The following is a 16,242-nucleotide window of genomic DNA, read 5'->3' as shown; positions in this document are numbered from 1 at the left end:
GTGAACCAAAAATTAAAAAAAAAAAAACCCAAATTAAAAAAGAAGCTTGCCAAGTTCATTTCCCCCATGCAGTATTGCGAAAAATATTTTAGAGATCTTACCCAGAGTTCTCTGCAGTTTTCTGAAATTTGACATCAGTTGATAGATGATTCCCAGAATTTAATGGGTTTGGGAAAATTATCCTCAATTTCATTTAGTGTTGCTGTTATTTTGCCTTGTCATTTATTATGCCTTTTTCCCCTTTACTTCAGAAATGCTTCTTACTGTGATGAAATGTCCATTGAGCTCAAGGTTTTTGAGAAGACAGAAGCTTCCCTCCCTTTCATATCGTACCCACAAATTCTAACTTTGTCAACCTCTGGGTCCTTAGTTTGCCCTGAGCTGAGTGAATTCACCCATAACAAAATGGACATGAAGATTCATTGGTACAAGGTACGTCTTTAAAAATTGCTGCTTTAATTAAAATGTGTTTTACTAGACACGGGAAAGATATAAAATGTTCATTCTGAGGACAATATACTCACTTTTATATTTCTGTTTTTTTCAACCAGTTATTTTTTAAAAGGGGGCTGACTAATAGGTTCTGTTCATCTGTATGTGGCTTGGGTAAGGGTCCTCAGAGTAGAACTTTGAGAAGCCAGAATGCAAAATGAATGGAGTAAGTGACAGCTTACTCCAGAAAATAGCTTTTTACACGGACATTTGTCTATAGCAATGTAGAAAAAAAAAGAAATACTTGTTTTCTTGACTGGTTGAATAAATACTATCATAGAGCACTTGTGTAGACCAGGTATGGGCAAACTATAGCTATGATCAGTGGCCAAATTGACCTGTCACCTGCCCGACAGCTCAGGATAGTTTTCACTTTTTTAAATGGTTAAAAAAAAATTAAAAGAGGAGCACCTGGGTGGCTCAGTTGGTTGAGTATCTGACTCTTGGCTTTGGCTCAGGTTATGATCTCATGGGTCATGAGGTCGAGGTCCATATTGGGCTCCATGCACAGCAGGGAGTCTGCTTGAAGGTTCTCTCCCTCTGTTCCCCCTCACTCCCCCCCTCCCACCCCAAGCACACGCTTGCTCTCTCTCTCCCTCACCTTCTCCCTAAGATAAATAAAGAAATGTTTTTTAAAAAGTTAGGAATGCCTTGGTGGTTCAGTTAGTTAAGTGTCTGCCTTAGGCTTAAGTCATTATCCCAGGTCCTGGGATTGATCCCCATAGGGTCCTGGAATCGAGCCCCACTTCAGGCTCCCTGATCAGCAGAAAGCCTGCTTTTCTTTCTCCCTCTGTCTGCCACTTGCCCTACGGTGCTCTCTTTCTCTCTTTCAAATAAATAAAGAAAATCTTAAAAAAAATTAAAAGAAGACTAGTATTTCATTATATGTGAAAAAGATATAAAATTCAAATTTCGTTGTCCATAAATACAGTTTTACTGGGAGGTGGCCATGCTGTTTGTGGTCTCATACTGCAAGGGCCAAGTTGAGTGGCTCTTCAAATTTAGCAGAGGACAGAGGGCATCTAGACTGTAGGCCTGAAATATTTACTGTCTGGTCCTTTACAGAAAAATGTGCTGACCCCTGATCTAGATAGACCATAGACTGATACTGAAAACTACAGTTACTTGCTTAATATTTGATAGAAATTAACCTTTCAATCAAGAGACGCTCAGCCAGTTGACTGGTATTATAGCTACAAGATACATACAGGATACCAATGCTAATCATTACTGAGCAGGTACTGTGTATAATTCTGGTCTAGCTTCCCTGGCATGTAACCTACCAAAGTGGAGATTGCTAATATCTCCATTTTACATATTAGGAAACAGAGAGACAGAAATGTAAGGGCACTTGCCCAAGGTCACCCAGCTGGTAGATGGTAAAGCCAGCACTCCAGCATGGGAGGCCAGGCTCCAAACACTACTGCCATGCAGGGAAACCCTGGGGTTTTGGTGGCCTTGGAAGAATTGGGGGACTGAGCCCCATTTGGCTTTTTTCACCTCTGGGGACTCATGTTAGGAACAATAAGATCTCTCTTTTTAATTAAACATGTTGTAGAATAGCACTTGATGAGCCACTAGCTGACAAACTATTCCAGTTATGTCTGTGCTCCCATTCAGAGCAAGATTCTGAGATGACTCAAGGTTATGTTGGACTGTCGCAAGCTTTCAGTCATCATGGTTTTGAAAGATAGGTTCCTGAGAACACTTTGTGCTCATTGGGATGTTTTCTCGAATCCCATTCAACGTTTTCTGTTATTGGAGGTCTTGATCTTGAGGGTTCTGTAGTGTAGAATCCTCAGGACCTTTTTGTCCATATGGAAAGTGTGCCCTCATTCCTCACACTTAGTTTTTCCTTACAAATTTTTCTCCATCTTTACTGACCTGTAAAGTTGAAATGATTTTTAAAGTCATTACTCTAACATCATTTCTCTATTTTCCCTGAATACATCTCCTGAATATTACAGTCACCCTGATGACATACCACTACTCTTCCCTCCGTGTTTCCCAAGGCGGTAATGACCTACTTTATCCAATAAGAGATAGTTTCTTTTTTTCCCTTTGTGCTCACACGAATGTGCAATAAACATTGTGTTTAAACACATCCCACAATTTCATTTTATCTGTTAACAAATTCCCTCTGTTAAAAAGTACATTTAGTGGTGTGTCCAAAGTACATTCACTAAGTAAATACCAGGGCAGTTCTTGGGTTGGATATTTAACACTGATTGATAATATGAGTGCTACTCATATATAGCTTTTGAAATACAAATTAGCACATAGCATAACTCTGAAAAGTATTTTCCCTTAAGGATTCTGTCCTCCTGGATCAAGACAACGAGAAGTTTCTAAGTGTGAAGGGAACCTCTCGCTTACTCATCTATAATGTGTCTGTGGAGGATGCGGGCTATTACAGCTGTGCCATAACGTTTACCCACGAAGGCATGCTGTACAACGTGACTAGGAATATTGAACTCCGTGTCAACAGTGAGTATTTGCCACTGAGGGACCTCCCCACCCTGTCAATAACAAGCATGCAAAGAACTAATGAGGGTTCATGTGGAATTCCTTGAATGTCCTCAGTGTGAAAGGAAAACATACCTATCAACTCGCCTAAAGCATCAGGCTCACAAAACACATGTGTGGAGCTTTGAAAGATAGAGAGCAGAGTGTTTTTCTCAGGAAAGGTGGATTGCTGAGTGGTTGGTAGGGTTCCAGGTGTGGCTAAAACACACCAGCAGAGGGGGCCATACAACGGTTCACTGGGAAGGTCCCTTTGGAAGGCTTGCACCACCAGAGACAGCCATCTGGCATCATGGTTGCCAGAACTTTATTTATAATTCAAGGATATTAAGATTTTATTGGGTTTTTTTTTTTTTTTTAGTTAGAGGGTTTTGCATTGGCATATCCAGTGGAAATTCCCCTTTCTTGGGCTTCCCCAAGGCACATGACCCTTGAAATCAGAGTTTCAGATAGTGAGGGCTCTCATTGCTTTAAATGAGTTCTACTTGAAAAGAATGTTGTGAACAGTGTTGATGAGTATTTAAAATTGTTTAACATTTACTGCCTACATGCTGGACATCAAGCTTGGTACAAGGAACATAAAAGGGCTTGAGTTTTGGACTCTGCCCTAGAGAGTATGCTGCTTTTATTTATTTTATATACTGAATACACAATTGGGAGTCTTTTAGGACATTTCAGATGGGTTTGAAAATATATTAAGGTTAAATAATTGGTCTATGAAGGGAGAAGTGTAACTTTTTGCCCCTTCCAGAGAAAATCCAGATATTCAGTTTTACCACAGGGAAAACTCCCATGGGATATCTCCCATGAACTGAAATCTCTAGATGACATAGTCCTGTGAGGATTCATTCCTATCAACAACTTGTTCCCTGGAGTGGGAAATCACAGAGACTTCCGGTGACTTTCAAAGGGCTCAGAATTATCCTGTTCATGTGATACTCCACAAGAACACTAGGGGGCGGCCAGCCCACATATTACCCCAAGTTGTGAGCACACTATTTGTCAGGGCTTCTCAGAGGGTGTCTAGCTAGCACTTGGGTCCTCACTAGACTTGCAGAATCTCAGTCTCCATCCCAGATCTACTAGGTTAGAACCCGGGGCATGATGGGGTGGGGGGAAGCATAGCAATCTGCGTTTAACACTCCCACTCCACCCCCACCGGATGCTGATGCACCCTTAGGTTTGAGAAGCACAGAGGTATTTAACTACCCTCGCCACCCCCACATGTGACTATGTGTGTTTTTGGTGGGGGGCATGACTGTGGGGAGGCTCCTGGTCTTGGCCCAGAAGCCATGTGCTCCTCATGCTGTCAGGCTGCCTAATGCTTACTCATGTTAGGATTTCAAAATGCTCTGCAGGGAAAATGGAAGGGAAGAGTGAGCAGTTACGGAGATGGGCAGCCCTCTACCCACCCACAGCCATGCTTTTTACTCCAAGTCAGGTGCCTACTTTCTTCAATTTGGGAGACGAACCTCTTGGGGAACTGAGTTTCTATTCAGAGATCCCCCTCTGCCTCCCAAAAAAGTTTATGTCCTCTATTAACAAGACACAGTAGCCAATGCTGGGTCATGCTCCTTATCATTCAGTGTGGGATTAGCAGTAGAAACGGGTGGTTCCCAAATTCCTGTGTCTCTGTTTATGTTTTCAAAGTGACTCTATGGTATTCTGAGGCAGGCATGTGGGGAAGCAGGAATGGAGAGGAGGGGGGAGATTTTAGGGCAAATAGACGTTAGGGTAAAGCCTATCTTGTAAGCGTTGAGAAGATTATTATTAAGAATTCATTCAGGAAGCCGGGGAAGGGAATGGTTAATTATTTATCACAAAGCAAAGAACATCTGTTAGTGTATTTAATTGTGGCCTCTTCCAGTAATATCTCTTCTGGGAAAGGCATTGGCCAAAGATGCTCAATTTTGTGGAGAGCCTGTTTCCTTTGCCAGACAAAGGTCGAATCTTACAATGGCTGGCCATACTGTAGGGGATAACTTTGTTAATTAGCTAAACAATGGAACTTGAATCTCAGCTTGAAATGATGGCTTCCCTAATCGAAGCTCTTTTCCTCATATCTTTCTCAGAAAAAGAAGAGGAGACAATTCCTGTGATTATCTCTCCCCACCAGACCATATTAGCTTCACTGGGTAAGGCCTATGAGGACTGTGTCACCCACGGGGGTGCCTTCAGTCCCAAAGCCTGAGGTCCCCTTCCCCTTTGGTTTGCAGTGTGCATGGGTAGGACCCTGGAGCCCCTGCGTGAGAGGCAGAAATGACATCTTTCCTTCCGTCAGATGTTAGAAATGGCACTGTGTGCAAATAGGTATACTTTGTCACAGGAACACCCGACCAGCAAAAATCTAAATGTGAAAATCCCAACGTTCTGGTGGCAGTTGTCAACTGTATGAGAGGATTAACAGCAGGATCCCCTCCTGGGGCCTTGCATAAAACATACTTGCAGTATGTTTTAAATAAGTCTCTCCAAAATTTGGCTGACATGCAGCACTTCCCTAAGAGTCCATCTGTAACGCGAGGCTGACCCCGTCACTGCTGGCCCCACAGAGACCGTCTCTTGTGGTCGAAAGAGCTGCTCAGCTGGTCAAGGTGGATGATGAGAGTGACTGACAGGGTTTTCCAGTTTTCACCCCATTGTGGTTGTGGCTCAGGCTGTCCTGGCCAGTGCCCACTTCCCTGGTGACTATCACTGTGTCTCACGGGACCCCAGTCAGTGCCAACACCGACCCCATAGGGGTCCTTCTGTAGAAAGAAAAGCTGCTCAGGGCATCACTGTGGGCTCATTGAAGGTCAAAAGCCACACTCATGTCAGGCTGGGCTTCCAACAGGCCTATGTATCCAGGAAGCCTGTACCATTTTGGTGTTTGTTTCCCTATAATGGTTTTGTAGGCCTCATTCTCCCTCCCTCCCTCCCCATCCATCCATCCATCCATCCAGGTCTCTCTTCTGTTTGGTATTGGGCTTATATTTTAAATTTTAGTTGGTGGTCATAGAGAAGGGGGACTTTGGTACAGATGCTGGGATTGCTGCCAACACAGGCTGCCTCGGCCCTTGGAATAAACCACCTGGAAACCTGGGGAAGTGGGCACACGGGTCGCTGCCGGCTGGGATTCCAGCACCCTGGCTCCTAGATTCCCCAGCCAAATGGAGCTGAGTTCCCCACCCTGTTGCTTTGAATGCACTCAAGTGCATGGCAGAATTACGTGAGGCCAGGTTTAATGGGTTGCTTTTGACCAAGAAATCTTAAGGTTGTAAGAGGTGGTGAAGGAGTGAGAAGAGCCTGAAGGGGGGCCGTACATTAAAAAACCCACCAGGAGGAGGCATATCACCCATGGGGGTTCCCAGGAGGGCTGAGACCAGCAATGGGCAGAGAAAAAGAATTGAGACATTCATCTGACTTTTTGAGGTGCCTAGAAGAAAATGTGGGAGAAGGCATCCATGAATTCAGAAGGCCCTGTAGGAGCTGAGTGACCTTGGGGAAGCCATGTGCCCTCAGGGTTTTCATCTCTCATGAAGACCAGTTGAGGGAACTGGAGACACTTGATCGATACTGGTGTTCTGTGTGAACAGAATCATTTGAAGGAAACGAGTTTCCTTTTAAGGAAAGAATTGGCCAGTGAGGGGTATTTGAGAAGGTGGGGCAGGGTCTGCCACTTGGATTTGCTGGTGGCCACGGGGGCTGGCGTGACCCCTGTTCTCTGGTGGGGCTCTGACATGGTGTCTTGCTGTGCACAGGTTCAAGACTGAGAATCCCATGTAAGGTGTTTCTAGGAGCCGGGACACAGTCGACCACCATGCTCTGGTGGATGGCCAACAATACCAGAATAGAGAACGCCTACCAGGGAGGCCGTGTGGCTGAAGGGCAGCGCCAGTAAGTGGGTGAAGGTCATTGTCAGCTGAGAAGCATCTTATGGGATTTCCGAAGGCTTTGCTCTTCCTTCTAGAGACAATGTCGCACCAGATCAGACCAGGACACACAACTCTATAAATAATCTTTTTGATTGTAAACTGTTGGATTTTTAGAATTTTATTATTTTTTTTTAGAGATTTATTTACTCATTTTAGAGAGAAAGAGAGAGAGAGAGAGAGGGCATGAGCTGGGAGAGAGATGGAGAAAGAGGGAGAGAGAATCTCCAGCAGGCTCTAGGCTGAGCGCAGAGCCCAACACAGGGCTCGATCCCACGACCCTGAGATCATCACCTGAGCTGAAATCAGGAGTTGGGCACTTAACTAACTGAGCCACCCAGGCACCGCAGATTTTTAGAATTTTAAAAATTGAATTTTTCTAAGTATCACCAGTTATTCTTAAGAATCGAACTTCTTATAGCAGCTGGGCTGCAGTCGACTGCTTGGCATTGATGTTGCATTTTTTTAGCTGTTTCATTAAACATTTGTTTCTTGATTTTTACGGTTTTCCGAAAAAAATGCTTTGGAGTTCATACATTTCTATGCCGCACCCTATAATCTGAGTGTCAAATGTTTTCACAAACTCTTCACAAGAGTCTGAGAGTTAGCCACAGTATCTGAGGGTGGCTATGGGCATCAAGGAAGGTCAATGTTCAAAGAAAGGAAGAATTCTGTTCTCATAAGCATTCATCTTTGGAAAATGTTTTCTCAACCCAAAAGTAGGACAGTCAGACCTTGTAAATCTGTGTTTGAGAAAGGGAGACCGTTCGATTTTGCAAATTATCAAGGAATTTTTTTAAAGATTTTATTTATTTATTTGAGGGAGAATGAGTGAGAGAGAACATGAGAGAGAAGAAGGTCAAAGGGAGAAGCAGACTCCCCAACGAGCTGGGAGCCCGATGCGGGACTCGATCCTGGAAGTCCAGGATCATGACCTGAGCCGAAGGCAGTTACTCAACCAACTGAGCCACCCAGGCACCCATCAAATTATCAAGGAATTTTAAAATTCAAGTTCCACTATGATGAATTAGGCTCAACTTCCACTTGACCTATCAAAAAAGATCTTTCTAGATGCAGTGTGGTGAATCAAAATTATATGTGGTTAGCACAACTGCTTGCTTGCAAAGTCCCTGTTGGGAAAAGCATGGTATCACTCACATGCCCCATGTTAGCTTACTCATACTATCCACTCACTTAAAGGAGCCTTTTTTCCCAAGGATTAAAAAAAAAAAAAGAAAAGAAAAGAAAGGCCTAGCAGATGCACATCAGTGATATTTTTATTCATGCTCCTATGTAGCAGTGAAGCATCTTCAGATGATGATCACATTACAAACGGCAGCGATGCTGGCCAGAACCATTCCCTGGCCTGGCCTGTCTGTGGCCCTCTGCTCTGAGCTTGGGTTCCTGGAATTACAGCTGGCAATGGAGATGAGAGGAAGAAACACAGTGGAGGCCAGGATTCCTGGAAAATCCCTCCTCTTCAGTATGCAAATGATTTTTTGGCCTTACAGTCAAGTTTCTCCAAGGCAGATATTTCTTTCCCACTACCGCCTCTTTGTTCGTCAATGGCCTGAAAAATGAATTTTCCCAACATCCAAATGAAACTGGCTCCTGTTAAGTTCTTCTTGTGACAAGTGTCCTGTTACAAGGACCAACATCTTCAGTGTCACTTCCACCTTCAAGCACAGGTTTAGAAATTCTCCCAGATAGGGAACCAAAATCAAGGCAGGTGCCCCTCTCTTTATGAATCCTGAGACCAATTTAAGCACAGCGGGTCCTTCTCGTTGAGAATGTTCGGATATCTCCCTTGTAAAGATGGGCTTGCACTGGTTACAGCGCATTTAAGCAGATGTTTTCTCACTCAGGGAATACTCGGAGAACAATGAGAACTACATTGAAGTGCCCCTGATTTTTGATCCAGTCATAAGGGAGGATTTGAACACAGATTTTAAATGCCTTGTCCGCAACAGACTGAGTTTTCAGACACTGCGCACCACAGTCAAAGAAGGTATGTACCTGGGGGGACGTTTGAGGGGAAAGCAGCACGGGCAGGGGTCTGTGGTTGCTAGACAAAACTGCTAGTTCTCCAGCTGATGGCTTAGGAAGTCCCCCCATTTCCTGTTAGTGGACCACCCAGAGCGGATCTCTCAGTTCTTATGATTTATTTTTTGTCGGGTGGAAGCTGGTTTTGGGAGATTATGTTCAAGGAAAAATTTAAATAGCAAGCTGACTTCAGGAAAAATGATAAGGTGGTTCTGTGATAAACTTAAACACACACACACACACACACACACACACCCGTGTCCTTCTGTGGTTCTGCCCCTGGATCAGCAGGACTAGCTGGTTTCTGGTGACACCTGGAGGAGTGTGCGACGGTCTTTATCCCGAAATTGAGGAACTCCCTTCTCCAAGAGCTGGGGGCTGGGAGATCCACAGGGCTCAGAGCAGCTTTCAGGTTCAAGACATTGGTTCCCAGGAGATAAAGCACAAGACTGTAGTCACATCAACTCAGTGCCCATATACAGTAAGAAGAAAAGAGAAACCCGTGCTCTCATTTGGACCAAATTGATTTCTTCCCAGTGTTTAAGTGGGGAAGGGAAACACAGGTACTGCTGAGACCGCTGACAGTCAGAGGGGACAAGGCAGAAGCCAAAGTGATCTCCAGCAGCGCTCTCCTTATGCCTTCTGGGCAATCTGTAGCAAGTCAACAAAATGCTCCACTTTCTCTCTCCCTTGCTGGGAAGGCAGCTGCAGATGTACTTGTAATTGAAAAGCTGAGGATTTGGTTAAGCCTCAGGACAGTGCATGACGCATACAGCTTTTCTCCAGTTGTGGTCTGAGCACTACCAGCACTGCCCACTTGGGCCACTAGCTGAAAACACAGAGCCCCAGCCTCAGCCCAGATCTACCCCAATTCTTCCAGGGTAAGGCCAAAGAGGGTAAGGTAGCAGGCTCCTTTCCTATTCACGTGTGAGGACCGCTGTCCTAGGACACATATGCAAAGGCTGATGCTTTAGATTGTTTCCATGAAAGAGTCAGTAGTTGTCCAGACTTGGAAAGGAAGTGTCCCCCAGAAAGCAGATTCCACTTCTGGGGTTCAGATTGTGACCCAAAAGAACCTGTGGTTTGTCTGGACCCGAAGCTGGGGACCTTTAAACATTTTCATAATGTGAGCCTTCTCCCTCCTTTGTGGGGTTGGCCATGACTCATGGCCGAGGGCACAGCTAACAGCCTGTCCCCACCATGGAGAGGTGTGTCCCGATGGCTGCTCAGCAAATTAAAGCTTGATGCATTTCCAAGCCTTGTGGGACGTTAAGGTGGAAGAATCATCTAGAGAGACAGTCTGAAAATGTGTTGGTTCCCAGAGGCCCAGATAGATGATGATAAACAGTAGCTTTAAAATGTGGAACTCTGGGGCACCTGGGTGGCTCAGTGGGTTAAAGCCTCTGCCTTCAGCTCAGATCATGATCCCAGGGTTCTGGGATCGAGCCCCACATCGGGCTCTCTGCTCCGCAGGGAACCTGCTTTCTCTCCTCTCTCTGCCTGCCTCTCTGCCTACTTGTGATTTCTCTCTCTCTGTCAAATAAATAAAATCTTAAAAAAAAAAAATGTGGAACTCTGGCCTTGTCATCAGTGAGTCCAGGAAGACTCATGTTCTTGTGTTTGCTTGTCACGTCTTTATCTGTACTCTCCACATTTTCATGATGCAGAGATGCCAAGGAGTAGAATATAAAATAGCTGGGTCCAAGCAATCCTCTTGACACCTAAAGCTCCTACATTCAAAGTTGGTTTTCTCTTCCTGTGTTTGTTAGTTTCTATCATCCCCCTCACATGCTCACTCATTGGAAGAGGCCACGCTGGACCTTGGCCATGTCCCCGTTGTCTGGTTGAGACCTGAACGGATAATCTCTTATTGCACACTATTCAACAGGTGGAACAGAGACCCTCGCCACCTCACCCCACTCTGTGCTCTTTTCTCTGATTGCTCTCTGATCGATTTTTGTTCTCCCTTGTTCATTTCCCTAATGCCGCAGATGCCCTTCTCAGATATCCTTGATCTGCGGGGAGGGGCATGCTTTGTGAAAAGCCAGTGCACAATTATTAGGAAAAAATGAACTCCAGCTCCACTCTTCTCTATAAACATGCACTGCACTGTCCTGCTTGGCAGTGAGAGAATGTTCCTTCCACCCATGATGTGACTCTGTTCTTCCCACAGCTGCCACATTCTCCTGGGGGACCATACTGGCCCCACTCTCCCTGGTCTGCTTGGTTTTGGTGGGAATATGGATGCACAGACGGTGTAAACACAGAACTGGAAAAGCATATGGTTTGACCACGTTAAAGACTGGCCATTAAGATTTTCATCTCACCCAAGTAAAATAAAGACAATAAAACAATTCAGAGTCAAACGATATCCTTTTTTATGGAGGTGACTTGGCCTTTGCGAGGATTCTGCTCTTCCTCAGTTGGTTTAACAAGCTGCTGTGTTTATGGTAAAGGACAGAAGTATGAATGTGATGTTTATTCTGAAGCTGACAGGAGCAAGCGTACATGTGTGTGGGAGAGTAGCTCTTGGACACTTGTGACCTATTTAGAAGAGTGAGGTGGCGTCGAAAACATCTAAATGAATTTTGTAGTTCATTCATTTGTCTTTTAATGAAAATGTATTAAAAATCTATGTTGGCTATGCTCCGTGGAGGATGTTAACAGATAACAAAGATAAGACGTAGGTTGCCTTTTTGGGAAGATGGAATTTCATTTGGAGACTGGAAAGAGGGATTTGGAAATGCTAAAGAAGGAGCATCAGCAAAAATTGGTGGATTTTTCCCAAAAGGATGAGCCAAAGAATAACAACTAAAATAGACTATGAGAAAAATACATGTTAGCACATTTTAGTGAACTGAGAAATAGACTCAGCTTTATCTCAAAGCTTCTGAAAATGAGGAGGACGGAAAAGTATTGAGATAACTGCATACACGTTGGAAAAATATAATCAGAACCTCTTTTATATCATATCCTCATCCCCCTCCACCCCCCCCCCCCAAATCCCAGTTAACTTAGTAAATTCAGTTTTAAGAAATCAGATTGCAGAAAAACTAGCATGAGTCACTCCTTCACTTGAGTTCAAGTCTTTGTTCAAGTGACCTTCCCCGAGGCACACTTCTGAATGGTACCTCTTTCCATCCCTCTCGGGTTTCTCCCTCTGCTTTGTGTCCTTATAGATCTTATCACCACCAGACCTTCCATTACATACGTACTTGTTTATTTTCAGTTTTCCCCATGGGAATGGCATGAGGACAGAGATGTTATTTTGGTCATGGCTGTATCCCTGATACCTGAAATCATGCCTGCCACTGAACATTTAATCCATGTTTGTGGAATAGGTAAACATAGAATAGAGTTTCTTGTGTTCACCAATGAAAGAATAAAAGGATTGATTATGATCCAATTCCTGCATAACAAAAGAATAAAAGCAGAACATAAAGGAAATTATGTCAGGCGAGCTCAAGGAATTAATAATGACAGCATAGGGGGTTTAAGGAAAGGCATCCTAACCCTCGTGGATGGGGGAAGCATGAACAGGGAATGTGTGGAAGAAACACATAGGGGACCGTGGAAAAATGATCCGTTTCAGTAACAGAGATATAAATTAAAACAATACTGAGATACCCAGGCACTCACACACTATCCAGTTTTAAAAAGGCAACATCAAGGTCATTTCCAGATAATAACTCCCACATCCTGTAATTCCATTTATAACTTTGTCCTGGGAAGTAGAAAGGCAATTTGTATCAAGCCAGGGGCTGCTGGGTGCAGCTTGTTCTTTGCAAGGGCCAAGTGTGGCATCTTTTCCCAGCTCTGCTCAGTGATGTTGTGTTGGAAGCCTAAAATCCACCATCATGGGAGTTCCTGACACCATAAAAACTGGCAAATGCCGCAAGCCAGTGCCCCCCTCCCCAGCACACCACTACTAAGGCCGAGAGATGCCTGGGAATGCTGCTCCTGGGAATTAATCTTAGATGAATTCAGCAGCAGAAGATAAACAGATGTATAAAATGTTTCAATGAAACTGATTTCCCTGTTGATGAACAATTATGTGTCAATTGTGATCTATAAAGAGCAAGAATGCAAGACCGAAATATTTGTAACATTAGGAAAAAATTGTATATTGTGTATGCAATATATATGGTTAAGACCATATTAAAATTCGTTGGCTGCTAGAAAAAGGGGAAAAACTCAAGGGTTTTGAAGACAGACTTCTTGGGTTCAATTCACGGTCTACCCCTTTAGCTGTGCCGTATGTCAGTCTTCTGATCTGAAAATGGGGTTAAGAACAGGAGTTATCCCAGAGTGTTATATTTAATCATCAAAAACGTAGGAGGAATAGACAGGAGCAAAACTAGTTGTATTGTTTAGACACAAAAGTGGACAAACCATAGCCTCTGGCCAACTGCAGCCTGCCCTTTGTTTCTGTAAATTAAGTTTTGTGAGCACACGGTCATTTTGTTTATGGATTGCCTGGGGCTGCTTTTGCTTTTTGAAGGCAGGGTGATCGTGCCAACAAAGTCTGAACTGTTAGCTCTCTGGCGCTGTCCGGAGAAAATTCGCTGACCGCTGGTTCAGACCAAGGATGTTTACAGGCAGGTTTTGAGCCTTACTTTTGCGTTTCCCTGCGGTTCTCTTCTCTTTCCTTCCTTGCCTGTCTTGTAAGCATGGAAGGAAGGGAAGGAAACGAGAAGGAGCCGGCAGAGGACTCTTGGTCTCGAATTTGGAGCTTTGACCTTGAATGAGGTGACACAAGGCTTGAGACGGAAGCAAAGGGCAGCTCTGGGTGCTTCTGCCCGTTCTGGATCCTCCGTCTGGGGCACCACGCAGCTCTCGACCTCTTCCTTCCTGGGACCCCTCCCCCAGGGTTCCCCGGAGCTCCCCCCACTCAGGCTCTGGTAGCTTCAGCCATGACCCAGAAAAGAAGCCGCCTGCAGCCGGAGGAGAGCTGCTGACAAGTGTGGAGACTCACCTTGACTGCGTGGTCTATGCACTTCCTCCATCCACAGTGTTCGGGGGTGGGGTGTTGGGGGGAACTTGCACTTAGAAAGAACAGAGATAACCAGGGAATTTTGGACACCAGATTGATGATAATAGCAAGGTGTAAGTGTGATACTGGGATTGTGTTACATTTTGAAAGCAGAGTTGCTGTATTTCTAACAGACTTCGAGAAATAGTTACAGATGATAGTTGAGATTTGCATCAGAGTGTTCCAGTACGGGGGGCGGGGGGAGGGGAGTGTGGGTGAATATGGGATTGACTGGCCGTTTGTTGACAATTGTTAACACCAGTGATGGGTGCATGGCGGCTCCTTATATAATCCTCTCTCTTTCTATGCCTAGAGTTTTCCATAATACAGAGGAAAAAAACAATAGTATAGAAATAACCAAGTACACACTGGACAAGAGAATGTGTCCATGAGCTGAGTGTAATCACTCTGTCGAATCTTCTACAGCGGTGAAAAGGAATAAAACATAGCTACACACAGCAAAACGGAGGAGCCTCAGACATATATTATTGAGTAAATAATAAGTCCTAGAAACATCTATACCAGGATCCCTTTTTAGTGAAAGTGAAAAACAGCTAAAACTAAAATCTCTCTCTCTGCATACATATGTGTCTTTATATATGTTTGTAATTAAGGCACACATATGATAAAACTATATTTTAACTATATTTAGATATGTATGTATCTGTATTTGAAGAGCACTTATCTGCTTTTAAAAGTTTACAATTGTCTGTGTTTTAAGAAAGCAAGAGAATGAGCAACCCAAGTTTCAGGATAGTGAGCACAACAGGTGACTGGTGGGGGACCAGGCCTGGGATGGGTTAGAAAGACCTCAGTTATGTCAAGGTCTAGATCTCCTGTTGAGTCGTGGATTATTACTCTTTATTATCAAACAGACGAAGACACAGGTCACTCATGGACCAATGAAGAGTGTGTGTCTTGAACTGAGAATTCTGCTTAATTCTGAGTCCAAACTAAACAAACAAACAAAAGAAACAAGGTGTTTTCTTGATGTCTTCATCTACTTTATGTTCATTCCATTGGTCAAACTTTCTGAAATGGAATTTTTCACCACCCCACCCCGCCACAAAAGCAGGGGGATGGGGCAGTAGTCAGCATCTGATGGCCTCATGCTTCGAGAAGCTACCTGCAGGAAAGCAGGCCCTACCTCATCAAATACCACTTGGCCAAGAACCGACTGAGGATGGCAGTGGACACCAGGAGTGGGCACCAAAATTAATTTAGGCACTAGAGTTAAATTTGATATCTCAAAGATTTCCTGTGCTAGGGGAATGTGTAGGGGCTTTATGGAGCGGGTAGGACTGTATATCTAGTGTCAGACCTTCCAGGGACAGGAATATCCCCGGCACCGGCCCAGGGCCTCACGACCAAGCAGGCACTGCAAAAGTGTCCGCCGCTGGACAGAGAAAGCGTGTGTCACTTGGGTTTTTCCAGGACTTGCCAACCTGTGTGAACAAACACGATCACCCCGGCAGGACTCTTCCAAGTTTCCCGGCTCCTGCCCCTACTATCCAATTCGCACCCGTTATTTCCATGACTCCTGCTGATAGCTCACTTGGACACATTAAGGGCCTCGTGTTCTGTGGTTGTTTTCCTGTTCTTGTCTCCACCTGTGGGCATCTGCTGACCATGTCATCTCGCAACGTCTCCTTGTTGCTGCGTCTGGCCTCCCACAGAGTGCTGTCACCCCACAGAGGGCGGTGTCCCAGGGTGTCTAGAGGACGAGCAGTCCAGCTGGCACACTCGGTGGCAGCCCCTGTCTGCTGCAGGGCCGGGAGCCTCCCTGTGTGTTCACAGATGCTCCCCCTCCGTGGCTCACGTGGTTAGCCCCTGTGGAGTGGTGGTGGGGGCCTGCAGCCCATCTCCCACAGAGCTCAGCCAAGAAGGATGCCCTCCTCCTCCCTAGCGTGCCTGCAGAAACCGCTTCCTTCTTGTTTGGTTGAAGCAGAGCAAAATAGTCTCCTGCCAACAGTCTAGAGGTACTGCCACTGGTTCTTCAGAAACGGCCCATCTGCCGTTACCAGGCCCTTGAGGGAGGCCCAAGCGTGGGGCCACACGGGGCCAGGAGAAGCTCAGCCAGCTGCAAGGATGGAGGCAGGGAGAGCTTGGGATGATGGAGGAAAAAAGCAAGAAGGAAGAAGAGGAAACTGACATTGAATCATTTACAATGTGCAAGATTTTATAGGTTTTACACAATTTCATCCCCCGCCAAAAAAAATCAAGGCAAATCCTGTAAGCTACATT

At 44.9% G+C, this 16,242-nt stretch overlaps 1 protein-coding gene across 2 annotated transcripts in view; it reads left to right on the top strand.

The window, feature by feature from the left end:
* IL1R2 (interleukin 1 receptor type 2) overlaps window positions 1–11,320 on the top strand; it is a 33,486-nt gene extending 22,166 nt beyond the window's left edge. For both annotated transcript variants that reach the window (XM_004753051.3, XM_004753052.3), the window contains exons 4-9: window positions 252–432; window positions 2,805–2,979; window positions 5,088–5,150; window positions 6,753–6,888; window positions 8,789–8,931; window positions 11,140–11,320. In XM_004753051.3, the coding sequence (XP_004753108.1) occupies window positions 252–432; window positions 2,805–2,979; window positions 5,088–5,150; window positions 6,753–6,888; window positions 8,789–8,931; window positions 11,140–11,279 (838 nt within the window). In that variant the 3' untranslated portion in view covers window positions 11,280–11,320. The remainder of the gene's footprint in view (window positions 1–251; window positions 433–2,804; window positions 2,980–5,087; window positions 5,151–6,752; window positions 6,889–8,788; window positions 8,932–11,139) is intronic.
* Window positions 11,321–16,242: the final 4,922 nt, after the last annotated feature.

This window comes from Mustela putorius, unplaced genomic scaffold (genome assembly GCF_011764305.1).
Source record: "Mustela putorius furo isolate JIRA1106 unplaced genomic scaffold, ASM1176430v1.1 tig00000224_pilon_pilon_pilon, whole genome shotgun sequence".
NCBI lineage: Eukaryota > Metazoa > Chordata > Mammalia > Carnivora > Mustelidae > Mustela > Mustela putorius.
The sequence above is the reverse complement of the archived record's forward strand: the minus strand, read 5'-3'. Positions and strand labels throughout refer to the sequence as shown.